The sequence below is a fragment of the Calidris pugnax genome, unplaced genomic scaffold (assembly GCF_001431845.1).
Source record: "Calidris pugnax isolate Ruff unplaced genomic scaffold, ASM143184v1 scaffold186, whole genome shotgun sequence".
NCBI classification, from domain to species: Eukaryota; Metazoa; Chordata; class Aves; order Charadriiformes; family Scolopacidae; genus Calidris; species Calidris pugnax.
In genome coordinates this window covers 1,281,495-1,299,660 of record NW_015090994.1, presented here as the reverse complement: position 1 = coordinate 1,299,660, position 18,166 = coordinate 1,281,495, and the positions used below count along the sequence as shown (strand labels likewise).

Genomic DNA, 18,166 nt, shown 5'->3' with positions numbered 1-18,166 from the left:
GAAAAGTTCTCCAGTAGTAAGACAATTGCCAAAAGAGAAGAGTCTGAGAAGCCTGTGGGGCGTGGGTGAATGACAGGTTTGTTTTTATGACTTCCTATAATGAAATAAGAAATGACTTAACTTTTCTGACAGCAGGAAATATAAAGAAGTTTGGTCAAACATGTAGTGTGAAATATTGCTTTCAGCAAACCGAGAAACATTTTCAGCAAATGTGAAGGCATAGCTTGATGAAAGTGTTTGGAAGCCAAAGTCTCTTTGTCACTTTGGGCCTAGGTGTAAAAAGCTTAATGCCAGTACTAACGTATCTAACAGTCTCTATCATTTCACCAACACCAGGTAAATCCAAACAAAATGAACAAACCACACCTTTTGGCTGCATCTTCTAATGCCTTCTGATGATGTGATTCTCATGTCCCTCTTGCCTTGGGCTCAGTGCTGCTGTGGAGGAGGCTCCATGGCCTCAGCCAGGCAGTGATCCTCACTGCTGGGAGCTGTGGCTGAAGCCATGGACTCAGCTGCTCCCTGTCCCCCTGGGGATGGCTAATACTCCTGGCCATGCTTGGTTTGACTCTGCTTGTGATCTGATCTGCTGCCAATCAGGAGTCTGCTTGTTCTGTCTAATCTCTGTCTTGTCCCTGGCTTGTAATTTCCTTGCAGCAGCAGCTACATTTGTGTTTTGTGTAACGCCGGCCATCAGCTGCAGGTGTATATGCAGCTTGACTTGGAGTGCTGGTGTAGCTCTGCAGTGAATGTCCCCATTTGTCCCCACTTGCTGCCCACTGGTTTGGACCACAGAGCAGTTTTGGGTATGCAGGCTACATCCTTTCTAGAGGAAACCAAACCACTTCCAGGTGGGCACTTAGTGCGTGCCCCCTCTTTAAGTGTTCAAAGCAGCAAGCGGGCTACACCATCACAAAACCCTCCAGCGTGGACTGAAGTTTCTCAGGAGATCCTATGACACTCTAAATCCTTCCAGGATATACAAAGGCCCAAGACGTGTCAGGCCCCTCATGTTTCCTGCTGACTGCCAGCCCTCTAACCTTTGCAACTCACTTCTTCACCCTCCCTAAGAATTCCCCTGCTTCATCTTTTCCCTGCTTTGCTTGCTGTACCTTCTGTTGCTGTTCCCCCTGGCTGAAGCACCTCTCTCTCTTGTCTTTCTTTTTTTGCTGGTTTCTTTTTTTGTTTGGTAACATCAATCCTTTTCTTGTTCCAGTTCTTGTTCCAGGAAAGTCAGCACAGGGCAGCCTAGAGCTTGAAGGAAACAGCATTGGAGCCCTATCAGGAGGTTGCCAGCTGGTAATGAGAACAAGTCCAAGGCGTCCATGTCTTTGAAGACCTGAGGAAAAAACCACGCAGTGTGGTGACACGGCAGCTGTTCCCCATGTTATGATGGATGTGGTACAAACACCTTGAACACATCTTCCAGTGGGAGTACACCACTAAATCAGACACTCCTTTGGATGGCCGTGCTCTGGACAGACCGTGCAGGAGAGTCACAAGGAGCAGGTACCTCCCCAAGAGAAGACAAATCCAGGAAATTTATTCAGCCAACTCCTAGCCCCAACCTGCATCAGCAACCCCCCGTGCTAGTAATTGTTGTTCCAGCCTGAGTAAGTGGGCTGCTTTTCTATGATTTTTTTTTTTTTTTGAGCAATTGGCAGGGGGGATGAGTTGCAGCTTCTGCCAGGAGAGTTTCTGTCTCCCTGTAGAGCCACTGAGTTGTACTCCCAGGAAGTGCCAGGTAGGCCAGTTAATGGAGCACAGGGAAGAGTAGTGTCTGCTGTGTCCCCCTCTCTTCGGAGACCTCTTTTGGTGTAGGCTCAAAGGTCACAAAATGTCAGCAGGCTCCAGACCACATGGTCACTGTTGGGGCACCTCCTCTCCATGAAACGGAGAAGCTTTGTAACATGTAGGGTGCAGGTGGCCTTTCATGAAGTTCAGAAAACATTGCCACTCCATGGAGCGGTTGGCCAAATGCCTAGGTAAATGGGGAAATGGTCAATTTCTCTAGAGATAAAAAAGGGAGAGAACAGGACAGAACAGAAGATCTTGTGTTAGTGTGGACAGGGGGAAAGAAGGTTTCTTTGGCAAAAGGGTGAGGTTTTTTGTCCTGTAGGGTCCAGCCAGGTTGTTCCATTCTTGGCCTTTCTAGCCTTTATCAAGTCTTACTCCCCCGTCTATAGGAGCTGCTTACACAGCAGCTCTGTGTAAGCCCTCTGCCATTCTCTCCATGGCCTCCCAAGAAGTGGACAGCAAGTACTTCTCTCCTCACCCTTCCCCCTTTCCTGAGCTGCATGGTGCAGCCACTTGTCAGCTCCATTTTTCTCCAGCAAAACATGTAGCCCTCAGCCTGTGATGTTTCCTGAGGGCTGTGGAGGCAGCAGTCACAGCCTCATGCCAGAATGATCAAAAAGTCAAAAAAAAAGACATAGGGTGCCAGGGCAGACACAGTCAGAGTAACCGTGCTTGCCCAGAAGAAGTGTGGATTGAGGTCCCCTGGGGAGTCAGTGCGTAAAGCAGGCAGACATAAACCTCTTCTCTAGGAAACAGAACAGGATAGAAAAGTAAGCTACAGTTAATTGGACTTCACCCTAATTGTCTCAGTTCACCCTGTTAATGAAGGTATGTATGGTCAGATGTAAGGGGTCGTCTGGCCTCTCCAGGTACTCACTGACTGCAGAAGACAGGCATAAAGGTGCTGAAGAAACTAGTCCATGTTCTGGTCCAGATGGAAAGGCCCACCTAATTCCTTTCAGACGTTGTGTAGGACACAGCAGTCATCAAGGCTGCACTGATTTGTGCAGTTTGCACATTTGTGTCTGGTCTGTCAATCAGAACCTGGCATAGTGCAGTCAAAGGAAAAAAGCACATTCCACTTATCCATAGGATTTCATAGCATGTGCTTAAACTTGCCTTGTCCTCCACTGCTGTTGGGGCACGGCTTCATGACCCAACAGTACAGAGGGGTTTCAGCCTCTTCCATACAACAGGCAGGCATCTTCATGCTGTGAATGATCCTACTTGGAAAGAATGCTTCAGCACCCCCTTTGAACTTTGACTCATGCAGTCCAAACTGAGAAGGTTTGGAAAATTGCCTCAGGATCCTTAATCATGACTTTGCCCATATGTTGGATTTGTCCACCACAGCCTGCTTTGCTACTAGCTGGTAGGACTCAGAGTTCACAAAGGTTCTGAGTGGCAAACACCATGCGGTGCAGTGGTGGTGAGATGGTAGTGCCAGTGAGCTTCATTTTGAAGTTTTGCACCTTGCTGTTGGTCAACCTGCTGGTCCCAGCTCATCTCCCTGGCCTTCAGGTGACAAGGGACCAAGCAAATACAGAGACAAAGTGTTTCTGAAACTCAATGCCTTTCTCTTCTTCCCCAGTCAAAGGGTTGTCCAGGAAGAGTCAGTTCATTCTAAGCATCTTCCTGGAGGAGCTGCCATAACTGCAATATGAAGCTTCTCATTGTCCCTCCATCGGTGACCAAACTCAATGCTGGGAGAAGACCTGGAAAGCAGGCCCATGGTATCACCTGGAAAAGGACAAGAAATGGATAATTCAGGAATACAATCAAAAGCTTGAGCATGGGAACCCTTGCACTGGAGAGGGTGGCTGGGGTAGGATGCAGCAGGAGAGAAAACTTGAGAAGGCAGTTCAGGTGACAAGGGACAAAGCAAATACAGAGACAAAGTGTTTCTGAAACTCAATGCCTTTCTCTTCTTCCCCAGTCAAAGGGTTGTCCAGGAAGAGTCAGTTCATTCTAAGCATCTTCCTGGAGGAGCTGCCATAACTGCAATATGAAGCTTCTCATTGTCCCTCCATCGGTGACCAAACTCAATGCTGGGAGAAGACCTGGAAAGCAGGCCCATGGTATCACCTGGAAAAGGACAAGAAATGGATAATTCAGGAATACAATCAAAAGCTTGAGCATGGGAACCCTTGCACTGGAGAGGGTGGCTGGGGTAGGATGCAGCAGGAAAGAAAACTTGAGAAGGCAGAGCTTCAAACCTTGTGCACGGATGTTCAGCCCAGGGAACCAGGCTGCATCTTGCCCAAAAGAGTATGGCAGTGCATACCTCAGCTCTAGGCACCTCAGCAGAGTTGAATTTAATCTCCTGATCCACTCCTGTTCCACTGCCTTCCTCGTTAGCAGGCAGTGCTCAACCCAGAACTTCGATGTTTTCATTCGCAGGGAGCCAAGTGCGCAAATGTTTGCTTGCGTCTTAGAAGCTGTTTTGGAGAAGTGCAAATCTAATGCACGAGACTCGATGCCAGAGCCCAGGAAAACAGCGGGTTCTGCTCTTCCCTGCACAGCTCCCCGCTGACGGGGGAATGTGAGAAAAAGCTGCTAGTTTTCTTGCACAAGCTCCACCGTGGCCAGGGAAGACGTGCTGACCTCAGGGTCAGATATCTTACAAATGCTCCCATCACCACCAAATGTGTTATTTAGCATTGTCTCTCCTCATTTTCGTTTTCACCCCTTTCCTTTTTGGCCTTTGCTTTTTAAAACGCTGCTGGTTGAAACCAGGCTCTAGCCTTGACGATGCTTTTGGAAAATGTCCATACACAGGTTCTACCTGGGGAACCAAGAAATGATTCAGTTGGGTAAGAATTTGCTGGAATATTACTGATTAGTATTCATTTACTACAAGATACTAAAGGAAAGTGTCATTTTAAGCACAGGAATTGTTCAGCAAGTGGTGAATGCCCACATTTCAGTGTAAGCTCCTCAATGTGACTGTTTATTCTGTGTAACTAATAGAAAGATGAATTTAGATTTAATGATTTAGGTTTAACGATTATTATTGTTTGTTCCATTATTATTTTGTGTGATGAGTACTTCTTTTTTAGTATATATTTTTTATATCTTTCCCTTAATAGAAGACTTGATAGCGAGCCAAAGCATCTTAAAAATTTTGCTTTATTGTGCTATGGACTTTTGAAAATGGGAATTGGAGTTGCTAGTAACAGAAAATCCTAGAGATGCGTTTGTTCGATTTTTCTGAAGGAAATTATTTAGCAAGTAGAACATTTGTCTTGCACGATGCTTATCAGAGAAGACAGAATTTAAAAAAATTATACATTGAAAAAATAGCGTCTGATTACATACAACATGTTCTGCCAGATATTCTGAGACAGCACCAGAAGGCACCACATTTCAAGTGGCAACAACATGTCATGGAAATATCTGAAAAGTCTCCTTTTCAGTAAAATGTCTGTTTATCTTGCACTTGTTATCAAGCCGGCCTGTTTTTTTTTACCTTAATTTCCCCATTCTTCAATTGGTAGGTACATTTTCACTTTTCAGATAGATTCTAGTTTTCAGTGATTTAAAAGCATAAATAAGCGTAACGGTTTTTTTTTAATAAATATATACTTAAATTAGTTAATTCCTACATCAGATATATTGATCTCATTGATGCATGTTGACTTCAGTCCTCTGTTCTCATGTACATAAAAAATGGCAACAAAACCCCCCACATTTCAACAGCTTCTTCGCCTGTGCTGCTGGTGGTGGTGAGTTAACAGGCTGATTTAAAGGTAGATACAGAGTGTCTGGAGAAGGAGTAAATGAAGGGCTTGTGTTGTTTATTCCCCAGTATGGCTCACTTGACTGATGCAGACTTTCTGCATATCTTCAGGCATATTCCTCAGCGTGTTCGTGCTTGAATGCCCTGTCTGCAAACGGGATAATAATATTTCTTCTGTCTCTTTAGATGGTAATTTCCATGTGACAGAAAATGGGTCTTATGACATGTTGGTACAGAATCCACCTGTATGATCCACTAATACTAATTCTTTAAATTGGTGGTAAAAACCAACTTGTACAAATATGAAAAATTAAATGTTAATTCCTCAGCTGAAATCTCAGTACAAAGTAATTCCACGTATTTAAACAAGTGTTTTTCTTTGTATCAATACAGCTGAAATCTCAGTACAAAGTAATTCCACATATTTAAACAAGTGTTTTTCTTGGTCTTTTCTTGGCCTCACTGGTCAAAATATGACAGATTTGGCTAAGTCTGCTAACATCACCTTTGAAGCAAAAGCTCAAGTGCCTCTGGAGCCAAAGAGAAGGTATTCTGCTACACATATAGGGTTTCCTTGAGGTACACAGATTGGAGGAGGAGGAAAAACAAAGGAAAAAGAATTGTTGAAACTCTGAAACAGCCTGTTTTCTCACCTCTATCAATTCTTCTTCCTCTTCTGTTTCCCCATACCTAAACTGGGGCAAGGCAGAAGACAACAATTTCACTTGGGTAGTGTCTGTCTGTTGAGTTTTGGAAAAACACCTTTCCAGGTCTTTAGGCAGGTGTTCAGCAGTACCTCAGAATACCCTGTATCCTGAGCTCCTTGGTGTGTCAATGATGGGAAGAGGGTGGAAAGGGAGTTGACTCCATTGTTCACTGTGTGTTGAGATGTACAGGGGCTGTGATGAGACTCAGTGGAGGAATTTGAGGACAAGATCAGCAGAGGAAACCAGTAGAGAGGGATTTTGGCAACGAGGAGTTGCCTGTAGAATGGGAGATAAAAATGGGAAAAATGGTAGACAGGAGAAAAAGTCACATTTTACAGGGTTTTTACGTTGGCATTTCAATTCTCATGTCCAAAGAAAATGAACTGCTCAACCTTCTCCCGTTCACCCGCAAGTAACCCTTATGTGATGACATGACAGTGCTGAGGCAAATTGTTGTAGGCTGAGAAAACAGACTTTCACTGAGCAATAGCAGTGATTTTAGCAAGCTGTGACATTTGAAAACACAGACAGACTAGCCTGTCCCTTATTTACTAGCAGTAGAGATGCCCTGTCATGTTTAATTGACAACCATGGTCAGTAACTAGAAGTTGACCAAAATAGTATGGGAAGCTTCAACTTCATCTTGGAAGTATGAAGAAAACTGGCATTTAGGTGGTAAAGAAAAAGAGAGTAGGGACAGGAAAAATATCTCCTTGAAAGAAATGCATGTCCCCAAGCAGCTTTTAGCCAGAGAAAGAATAATGTTTATCTCTGAAACTCTAGAGACAGGACCTTGCTGTAGAAACCCCATAGCTAACAACAGCACTGTTTTAAGACCCCACCTAGGTGAAGAATCCTTACTGCCATATTTTTAGCACTGGAAATTTAAAAGACGATGTGTTTTGAAGGACAGCTTTTCTGGCTAGATGCTGATCCCACGTTATAAGGATTTTGGGTCATTTTAGTCACCACCAAGAGATCAGAATGTGACATCTTAAAAACCCAAAAATCAGATACCCAGCAACAGAGGGTTTATCACCACCAGACCAGTTCTGATGGTTCAGTGAAGAACGCTACATTTCATATCAATGAAGAACAAACCTTTCATAGCCCTCAGGATGTGCCTGCATTGCACAGGTAAGTGCACGCTGTAGAGGCAGGGTGGGTAAACTAGTCTGGATCCGTGGATAAATGTGCTTATTTAAATCTACTTCCAGTATCTCTATCCTATACTGCAATCTCAGTTGTTTAAACCCCTCTGAAGTACCGAATCTTTTAAATCTCATCATTTCATAGTCTCAGACATCTGGTAAACTCCATCTGTGCTATGGAACTATGCTATTTCAAGGTCATGCATTTCAGTAAATGATTCCCAGTGCGTTTTGCTCCTGTGTGGATTTAAAGTTCTCAGAATTATCCAGAAGGCTCTCTGTATCCGGCTGAGGTACAGAAGTACTGGGACAGTGAATTCTAGAAAAATCACAACAGAAAATTAACCCATGGGAATGGGTCGTGAAGGGTAAAGGAAAACAGAAATGAGGATGCACGTGAGTAGCCTTACAAAAAGTGAGTTTATAGGAAATAGCAGAGTTGGCAGTTTGCTAAAGAAATGCTCTGAAGCACAAGAATATACCACCTTAGTGCAAAAGGAGGACAGGAATTCTAGTAAGACCAGAGTGCCTCAATCATTAGCTCTTCCTTTGATCTCAGTGTAAGAAGGAAACATGCAGAAAATGAAATGTAGGTCATCATACTAAGGAGTTATACTAAAATGATAATACAAGCCTTTATTGTGGAAATTACACTGGAAGTTAGCAAGAGGAATAAAATGCAAGGAAGGATATTTCTGGAAGTATATAAGTAAAAAGAGGGAATTCAAGCAGGGGTGTTGTACAATGCCAAGAAGCGAGGGAAAGCACCAGGGAAGGAAAAGTAATTTTTTTCCTATTCTTTTCTAACACACCTAGCTGCAATCAAATAACTAACAAATTATTGCATAGATACAGAACAATGCACGTGTTATTTCTGAATTACATCCTCTCTTTTTAGAACTTTTCTTTAATTCTTGTAGTCATTTGGAAGTACTAACAAATTATTGCATAGATACAGAACAAGGCGTGTGTTATTTCTGAATTGCATTCTCTCTTTTTAGAACTTTTCTTTAATTCTGTAGTCATTTGGAAGCCTTGTTTTCTCTCACAGAATGCAGCTTCTGAAAATGCAGGACATGTGCTTTCTTATTTTGTCATCTAGGTTATTACTGAAATATTTAATAATACTGGATTGGATAAGGTCTTCTGCGTAACCGTGAGGTACTATCCTCAGTTTTGTCGAGGAACTACTGAAAATCAGTGAGTCCAGTGTTCCCTCCTGTCCTGCTCCTGCTTTAGTGCTGCCATCAAGCATAACACAGGGAACTAGCCTGTTTACAAGCACCTAATGAAGAAGAGTATCAGAAGCTTTACTAAAATCAAGATATAGAGCACATACTGCTTCCTCCTACTCAAATGCCTGTTACTGGATCATAGGAGAAAAATATTTTGATTTGACACAATTTGTTCTTGGAGAAGAACATATTAGTTGTCAGTGACTTCCTTGTTTTCTTCCAGGTATTTACAAATAGTTTAATTATTTGTTTTAATATTTTTCCAGAAAATGAGATTTGAGTGACTGATCCATAATTCTCTACTCTTCCTTTTCTCCCTCTGTAACATATTTATCCTCTTCAGTCTCCTGGACTTCTCACCTGTCTTCTATGAAGTGCTGAGGGTAACCAACAATGTCTCTGAGACTGCTCACCACGTACTTTACAACAGATGTTGTCAGGCCCAGCTGTTTTAGTCCAATCTACTCAAGCAATTTCTCACCCTTTCTTTTTCCATTCAAGCCTAACTATCACAATTAGGTGGATCTAGAAAAGCAGTGCTGGTGTGGAAACTTAGTGTGAATAGTGGAAATATGGCTTTGACATCGCTGCTCTCTTGGCTTCATTATCTTACCAACTCCAGGAAAGCAATAGAAGGCAACTAAGATGTGCCCAAAAACCCTTCCATTTTTAACAAACGGAGTGGCAGAGGTTTCTTGGTGGTAGGCAGGTGGTAAAAGCTAACTGCCTCTTTCCATTTTGGAGCAGCAGGATCATGCATGACTGAAAGGTGTGTGAAAATCTGGCTGTTCCCAAGCTTGAGGTTCAGAGGCTGTTTTGGATATCCAGGCATTTTCAACACAAGAACTACCTTTTTGTTATCCTACCTCTCTCTTACCGCTCTGGAGAAATATCCTAATTGTAAGAAAGCAAGCAAATAGGCTTATGAGCATTAGGGCAAAATAAGAAATTTCTTACATCCTGTATGAGTACTTAGCCTTTTGGCAGTGAAGAAAAAACCACCCCAGTTTCTGTGTCTTGTGCTGGGCAGAGGCTCTGGTTGTACTGGGGTACACTAAGTGGCTGTGTACATCAACTAGGGTAGCTCATTTTATGGCCAAGGAGATCCAGACAGAGAGTTGCAGGTGGTACCTTGCCTCTCAACCCTGAACTCGCCACCCACGGGTTCACTGCAGCAAGCCAGGGCTCACCAGGGGCACCAGGGCTCACCAGGGGCACGTTCTGGTGCTCCATGGCAGCTGGCTGCTCCTGAGAGACAGCGCTCAACGTGGCCCCTCTATTGGGAAACTGTGAATGCAGCTACTAGCCAAGGCATAGGCACCGTAAGACAAGCTCCTCTGGGATGCTGGGGGCCCCGTAACCAGCCCCCTAGCCTTGCCCCATCCCTCCAGTCTAGAGACTGGGTCTCCAGTCTGAGACTAGGTCTCAGAAGATGCCATGAAGACCCCTGTGATTGTCTTGGGCATCTCTATAAGGGCCACGAACAGCGACTGAGGACACATGTGGGGCTCGCTAGCCTTTGGGAAGGCTCTGGTGGGGTCCCATACTGTGAAGAAGATGAGTCAGTGGTGACCACAGTAGATGGAAAAAGGTTTAGGGTATAAGGGATTGAACACGGCGCAGGATGGACGTGGCCTACTCTGCTCTGGAGGCTCCTCACACTGAAGGAAATGCCACCTGCCCCCATCTATCTTCTACTGTCTGTCACCACCAACGGTGGTACCACTGTTAAGTCACTCTGTCTGGATAGAGGCCAGAAAAGGTACATTTTCCTTTCCAACAGAGTAAGGGTCTTCTTACAAGTAGTAATTTAGAGGTGATTCGTGGAGAAATCTTCTTTTGGGCTCACTTTCACATTTTTAAGGTCTATGGGAAAAGGTCTAAAAGGTACTAGTTTGAGTTTCTTTCCTACTTCTTTTTCACCCTAGCAATATGAAAAAATAAGTGTATAAATGAATACATATGTAAAAATATATAAATGCTTAATATCTAAATATATATGGGGAAAAAAAAATCAAGATTGGATTACTTGCTTTGCTAGAGGATCGCCTGAATGTCTGGGTGTGCAAAACCTGACCTGCTCACTAAAGAACTGGTGCACTCTCTAAAAAAACCCCAACTAAATTCGCCCACGTGTTAATTGCTCAGTACAGTTATGTAAGTGTTAGGGAAAACATATACCATCATAAACTTAAACAATCTTGTCTAAAAATCCTATTCCTACACAGTTTATTTTATTCTTTTCTCTTGAGATTTTTTTTTTTTTTTTGTAATTACTCCAGGGTATAAACACATCTGAATTGCTAAAGTAATCATAATAATTAAGAAAAATTGACAAGCCCATCTTAGAAATTACAGGAAAAAAAGGGGGTAGAGACATAGTATTTTTCCTTTGTAGATCACTTTCACAAGCCTCAGAGAAAATGACACATTTTGAAGTGTTTACTACAGACTACTTTACTGGAATAGGTAGATACAAAAATAGATGAACATTTATAAAAAGCTGTAGCAACTTGTCTGAAAATAGTTTTACTTCTTACTCAGACAGAAACTGGTAAGTCTGTCTGAGGAGAAATGGCTCATCTTTTAGTTTTTGGGTGCTCATCAGGAGTGTAACAAATTGTTCATAATTTTATACACAGGAAAAATTATTGCCCGTTTTATTTTGAATTAGGCCTTACATTCTTATCCCAAGGAAAATCAAGTTGTTAGTAATTTTTCTCCCTAGCTTCTTGTCTTGTGGCTTTGAGAAACTCAGTTTCATCCCATCTTCTTACAGTCAGCAGTGGAGTTCTTGGTGGGAATTGCAGCACATGGATCTCCTGAGGTCCCGATGCCCACATGGTGCTGGTGTGGTGTTTGAGGCCTGCTTGGGTGAGGTAAATAAACCAGTGCCACCATACATATAATCCTAAATTATCGGTATAACTCAGTGCTAAAGTTGCCTACCACGCTGACTCACGTCCCAAAGATTTTTGTAACTTTTTTTCTGTGATAAGCCTGGGAACAAGTTTTCTTTTAAATAAGCTATTATGTTCTCACAGAGCACTTTTAGCTTTCAATATGTCACTTACTGCATACACGTCTTCTAACCTTCCAAACCCACAGCTTTGCCAGGCTGCCAATGTAAGATAAAGTTCTGGATCTTTCCCCGAAGCACTTCCTGAAATCTCTCTTTTTTTTTTCCTGTCATTATATAAAGCGCTGTGGTGCTCTTTTTTTTTTTTAAGCTTGCCATCTGGATGTCATTCTTGATTTTGTCTCTTTTTAAATATGCATATTCAAGCTAGACCTGAAATGACGCAGCTTCTTTCTGTGTAACGGTTCTAAAAGCTCTACTTTCTTTCCCAGCCTTTTCGTCAAAACTTTGGTGCCGTCTTCATCATCTCAGGTCTTGATATTTCGAGCTCTTCCTCTCTGTTATGAAACCCTGTGTTTTCTACCTCCCTAGGGATATGCAAACTGGCGCTGCAGAATTTATTTTCCTGTCCGCGTGGACCATACAAAACCCCCTTTTGAATCATTTTCCCCTGCTGCCTCCTATCAGTCACACGATTCTTGTCTTCACCTCCCAGGCACCCCACCACCCAGCCTTTCCCAGGTTAGCTGATCTTGAAATCAAACCTGCTCTTTCCTCATCTCCATGTCTTTATTCACGTGTAAACCCCTTGTCTCCTGAAACCAGAGCTCGCAGTGGTGAGGGAAGACGAGTTTGAACACCCAAGGTTTTAGACTATAATAGCTCTACATTTCAGACGTCTCCTTCTTCCTCTACCTGGAAACTTTTCTTCTTCTTCTTCCTCAACCTATGTTTATACAACAATTTTTACCGGGATCTTCGGATGCAGTCAAAAAGATATCAAAAAAACCAAAAAAAGCTGTTCATTCATTGCAGTCCATCTCTCGTTTTATTGTGATCACTATCTTGTGCTTTGCAAGGATATCGCTCTATTTGGCAAACTGGATTTCATTATCAAAACTAACAAACGCAAAGAATTTAACAGTAATATTTTTTTTTTTTTGCAATAGTACTTTTTGAAGTAATGGATGATTGTGGTAATTTTTTTAATCCTTTAACGTATCATCAGTGTTGTTTAAAGATTTTTTTTTTTTTTTTGTAATTACTCCAGGGTATAAACACATCTGAATTGCTAAAGTAATCATAATAATTAAGAAAAATTGACAAGCCCATCTTAGAAATTACAGGAAAAAAAGGGGGTAGAGACATAGTATTTTTCCTTTGTAGATCACTTTCACAAGCCTCAGAGAAAATGACACATTTTGAAGTGTTTACTACAGACTACTTTACTGGAATAGGTAGATACAAAAATAGATGAACATTTATAAAAAGCTGTAGCAACTTGTCTGAAAATAGTTTTACTTCTTACTCAGACAGAAACTGGTAAGTCTGTCTGAGGAGAAATGGCTCATCTTTTAGTTTTTGGGTGCTCATCAGGAGTGTAACAAATTGTTCACAATTTTATACACAGGAAAAATTATTGCCCGTTTTATTTTGAATTAGGCCTTACATTCTTATCCCAAGGAAAATCAAGTTGTTAGTAATTTTTCTCCCTAGCTTCTTGTCTTGTGGCTTTGAGAAACTCAGTTTCATCCCATCTTCTTACAGTCAGCAGTGGAGTTCTTGGTGGGAATTGCAGCACATGGATCTCCTGAGGTCCCGATGCCCACATGGTGCTGGTGTGGTGTTTGAGGCCTGCTTGGGTGAGGTAAATAAACCAGTGCCACCATACATATAATCCTAAATTATCGGTATAACTCAGTGCTAAAGTTGCCTACCGCGCTGACTCACGTCCCAAAGATTTTTGTAACTTTTTTTCTGTGATAAGCCTGGGAACAAGTTTTCTTTTAAATAAGCTATTATGTTCTCACAGAGCACTTTTAGCTTTCAATATGTCACTTACTGCATACACGTCTTCTAACCTTCCAAACCCACAGCTTTGCCAGGCTGCCAATGTAAGATAAAGTTCTGGATCTTTCCCCGAAGCACTTCCTGAAATCTCTCTTTTTTTTTTCCTGTCATTATATAAAGCGCTGTGGTGCTCTTTTTTTTTTTTAAGCTTGCCATCTGGATGTCATTCTTGATTTTGTCTCTTTTTAAATATGCATATTCAAGCTAGACCTGAAATGACGCAGCTTCTTTCTGTGTAACGGTTCTAAAAGCTCTACTTTCTTTCCCAGCCTTTTCGTCAAAACTTTGGTGCCGTCTTCATCATCTCAGGTCTTGATATTTCGAGCTCTTCCTCTCTGTTATGAAACCCTGTGTTTTCTACCTCCCTAGGGATATGCAAAATTTATTTTCCTGGCCGCGTGGACCATGCAAAACCCCCTTTTTAATCATTTTCCCCTGCCGCCTCCTATCAGTCACACGATTCTTGTCTTCACCTCCCAGGCACCCCACCACCCAGCCTTTCCCAGGTTAGCTGATCTTGAAATCAAACCTGCTCTTTCCTCATCTCCATGTCTTTATTCACGTGTAAACCCCTTGTCTCCTGAAACCAGAGCTCGCAGTGGTGAGGGAAGACGAGTTTGAACACCCAAGGTTTTAGACTATAATAGCTCTACATTTCAGACGTCTCCTTCTTCCTCTACCTGGAAACTTTTCTTCTTCTTCTTCCTCAACCTATGTTTATACAACAATTTTTACCGGGATCTTCGGATGCAGTCAAAAAGATATCAAAAAAACCAAAAAAAGCTGTTCATTCATTGCAGTCCATCTCTCGTTTTATTGTGATCACTATCTTGTGCTTTGCAAGGATATCGCTCTACTTGTCAAACTGGATTTCATTACCAAAACTAACAAACGCAAAGAATTTAACAGTAATAGGTTTTTGGTTTTTTTTTGCAATAGTACTTTTTAAAGTAACCATTATCAAAACTAACAAACGCAAAGAATTTAACAGTAATATTTTTTTTTTTTTGCAATAGTACTTTTTGAAGTAATGGATGATTGTGGTAATTTTTTTAATCCTTTAACGTATCATCAGTGTTGTTTAAAGAAACCAAGATTTTCTTGTAGAAGTCACAAGATTGGATGGCCACATCAGTGAGAATAGCTATTTAAAAGGATATATAACGAAACTGAAACCTAAAAAAAGATAAGGGAAAATAAAAATGCTTGTTTTTCTATGTATCTTTAAACCAAGAAATCGTATTTCCTGCTGCAATAGTTTGCACAGAGATTAGTGTCTTCTTCAAGCTCACTTAAAATCTGCTTTTCATGTGGGTGCCATTTCTGACAGTGTAGGTTACTGGTTACTGTACTAACAGCCATCTATGTGATCATAACTGTATTTTTATTAAAAAACACTCAATACATGGTAAACTAGTAGCAGTTCAGTTTCTGGTTTTGCTTCATCGTAGTCTACTTTTTTTTTTTTTTTTCCTTAAGCTAGAGAGTGTAATTAAGAATTAGGAGAGAAGACTTGTGGTCCTGACAGCAGCCAGCAAGTGACTGGTGGGCAAGAGCTGGCTGCCAAAGTTTCAGAAAGCTCCCCAGTCCCTGAATGCTGGGTTTAGTTTGTGCCTTTGTCTAACCTTTCGTCACTCAGATGCACTTTTGTCCTCCACAGCCCCTTGTGGCAGCAACTTCCACAGTTTGATGATTGTGTCTGTGGAAAACAATATCTTTTTTGTTTGTTTTAATCTCGTTTCTTCATACTGTCACCGGCTGTCTCTCAGTTCTCCTGTTTTGATACTTTCTCTGTTCAATTGCTCTGTGCTGCTTAGGACTTTACAGACCTCTGTTATATCTCCCATTCACTTATCACTGTTCCAAACTGGAAAATCTTAGACTACATATTCTGTCCTGTGTGCGCTGTTCCTTATTTCTCATCAGCCAGGGCAACTAGGAAACATGTGAAAAAGCAGCTTATCACTACAGGAGAATACCAAACCGAGGGGGGACTGAGTCCTGGCATTCCTCTTCCAAAATACAGCTGTGAATCCCAGTGGCAAAGTGCTTCCCTCGTCTCCCTCTGGTACGGTTAACCCCTTAACTCATCAGGTGTTGGTTTGTTTCCTATGTGTTGGGAGCTCTTCCCTTCCACTGTGCCAGAATGAGTGCTGAAAGATGTTATTTATTAGGTGGGTTTGGGTTTTACAGTTTTGCTTATACAAGCAGAGAAAGGCAGTGCAAGAACTGCGAAATTCAACATGACAAGCTAAGAAATGGTAAAATTAAGATTACAGGTACATCATTGATTTACCCCATGTGTAGATATGGTATCATGTTATTATTTCTTAATTAGCTCCACAATATGTCATTTCTCTCCCAGGAGACAGGCTCTGGGGAGACCTTATAGCAGCTTTCCAGTACCTAAAGGGAGCCTGCAGAAAAGGTGGAGAGGGACTCTTTATTAGGGACTGCAGCGATAGGATGAGGGGTAATGGTTTCAAATTGAAAGAAGGGAGATTTAGATTAGATATTAGGAAGGAATTTAATGTGAGGGTGGTGAGCCACTGGAACAGGTTGCCCAGGTGGGTGTCTGTTTTTGTCAGTCAGGTTGACGGTTGGACAAGATGATCTTTAAGGTCCCTTCCAACCTAGAAGATTCTGTGATTCTGTGATTCAAACCCCTCCGTGCCTTCCAACCCAAACCATTCTGTGATTCTCTGTGAGTACTGGGCAAGTTTCTTCAACACAGCTTTCATACATGGCCCCTGTTCTTGTTAGTTTCCATGTTGGAGGAGTGTGTCTACATTACAGACTCTGTAATATACATTTATATGGATAAAAATGATATGATTTTACTGCTAGATTATTTTTTTTTTCTAAAATGGGGGAAGGAGAGGAAGGGAAGAAGGAATTACCTGGCAAAAGTTTTGCTTCTTTGTGGTATGTTCAATGGCCATCTGCCTGATGTTTTGGATGTCCAGAAACACATCGGGCAGTAAATTATTACCAAGTTAGGTAGGTGGCTACCGAAAGCAGTAGTCTGTGCCCAGCAGAGATGTGAAGGACCAAGGGAAATTTACCCCAGACTCCAACCAGAATGTGTACAGAAAAGGATGAATATCCTTTGTTGTGACAGCTGAGGGCAGGTGACACTCAGCAGAGAGAGTGGCCTTGATCTGAATGGCCTAAATGAGTGGGCAAATTGTCACAGAAGACCTGATGAAGGGTGGGGAAGGGTGAAAGTCCCCAGGACCTTTTTTTCCCTTTTTTTCCCTGCTAGTGGATCTGTGCGACATGAAGGATGCTCTGGCTTCAGCCTGGAGAAGAGGAGGCTGAGGGGAGACCTTATTGCTCTCTACAACTCCCTGAAAGGAGGGTGTAGAGAGGTGGGGGTCGGTCTCTTCTCCCAAGTCACAGGCGACAGGATGAGAGGAAATGGCCTCAAGTTACACCAGGGGAGGTTCAGGCTGGATATTAGGAAACATTTTTTCACAGAAAGGGTTCTCAGCCATTGGAATGGGCTGCCCAGGGAGGTGGTTGAGGCCCCATCCCTGGAGGTGTTCAAAAGACGGGTTGATGTAGTGCTGGGAGGTCTGGTTTAGTGATGGTGATGCTCCTTGTTTGTTGTGGGGTGTCTATTTTTGTCAGTCAGGTTGACGGTTGGACAAGATGATCTTTAAGGTCCCTTCCAACCTAGAAGATTCTGTGATTCAAACCCCTCCGTGCAGCCTTGGCTCAGCATCTGCGGGCAGGGGCGTTAAAACCTCCATCCCCTCCTCCTGGGCATTCAAAGAGGCTCATTAATGTTGATGAAGCACTCAGCTTCATCAACAGGATGGACGGGCAAGGAGGAACGAGGAGGACGAAGCCCGTGAGGAAATCAGTAATTCCCCCTTCCGCTCTCTGGCCGGGGGCAAGGCGGGGGGGCGGAGGGGTGGCCCCAGGGGCTGCCACCTTGATATCAGCGCGGTGCGGTGCGGTGCGGAGCGGAGGAGCCGCAGCCGCGCACCGCCCCCCCCCCCCCCCCCCCCCTTAGCTGCATGCGACTCGGGAGGGTCCGAAAAATGTGTGTGGGGGTGTCCCCAGTTTCCTGGGGGTTGCCAAGGAGAAGGGGTGCGGCCGGCCCCGCCCCTCCGGCGGCCATTTGTATCGGCGGCTGCCTGGCTGCGGGGGCGGGCGCTGCTCCCTCCGCTCCGCTCGGTTCCCTCCGCACGGCGGGGCGCTGCCGGCGGCGGACAGGGTGGGCGGCGGGGCCTGCGGGTGCTCAGCCCCGGTGAACCGAGGAGGAGGAAGAGGAGGAGAAGGGAGGGAGGCAGAGAGAGAGAAGCGGCGGACCCGGCGGCGCTGCCGCCATCGGCTCGTCTCGCCTCCCCGATGGCCGCGGGCTGCAGGGACGGCCCGGGGCAGGAGAAGTACCGGCTGGTGGTGGTGGGCGGCGGCGGCGTGGGCAAGTCGGCGCTCACTATCCAGTTCATCCAGGTGAGGGGCCCTGAAGGCGGGGGTGCGGGGGAGAACCGCTCCGCCCGGCCGGCCGCGGCGGCGGGGCCTGGGTGCTGCCCGGCGCTCAGCGCGGGGGGGGCCGAGACCGAGACCGGGGCCGGGGCCGGGCGGCGGCGGCGGAT

General features: G+C 43.7%; 1 protein-coding gene across 1 annotated transcript in view; it reads left to right on the top strand.

The window, feature by feature from the left end:
- Positions 1–17,698: 17,698 nt before the first annotated feature.
- The window catches only part of RRAS2 (related RAS viral (r-ras) oncogene homolog 2), a 62,077-nt gene continuing 61,609 nt past the window's right edge, over positions 17,699–18,166 (top strand). Inside the window, exon 1 of the mRNA XM_014954845.1 lies at positions 17,699–18,023. Coding sequence (XP_014810331.1) covers positions 17,919–18,023 — 105 coding nt within the window. The 5' untranslated portion in view covers positions 17,699–17,918. The remainder of the gene's footprint in view (positions 18,024–18,166) is intronic.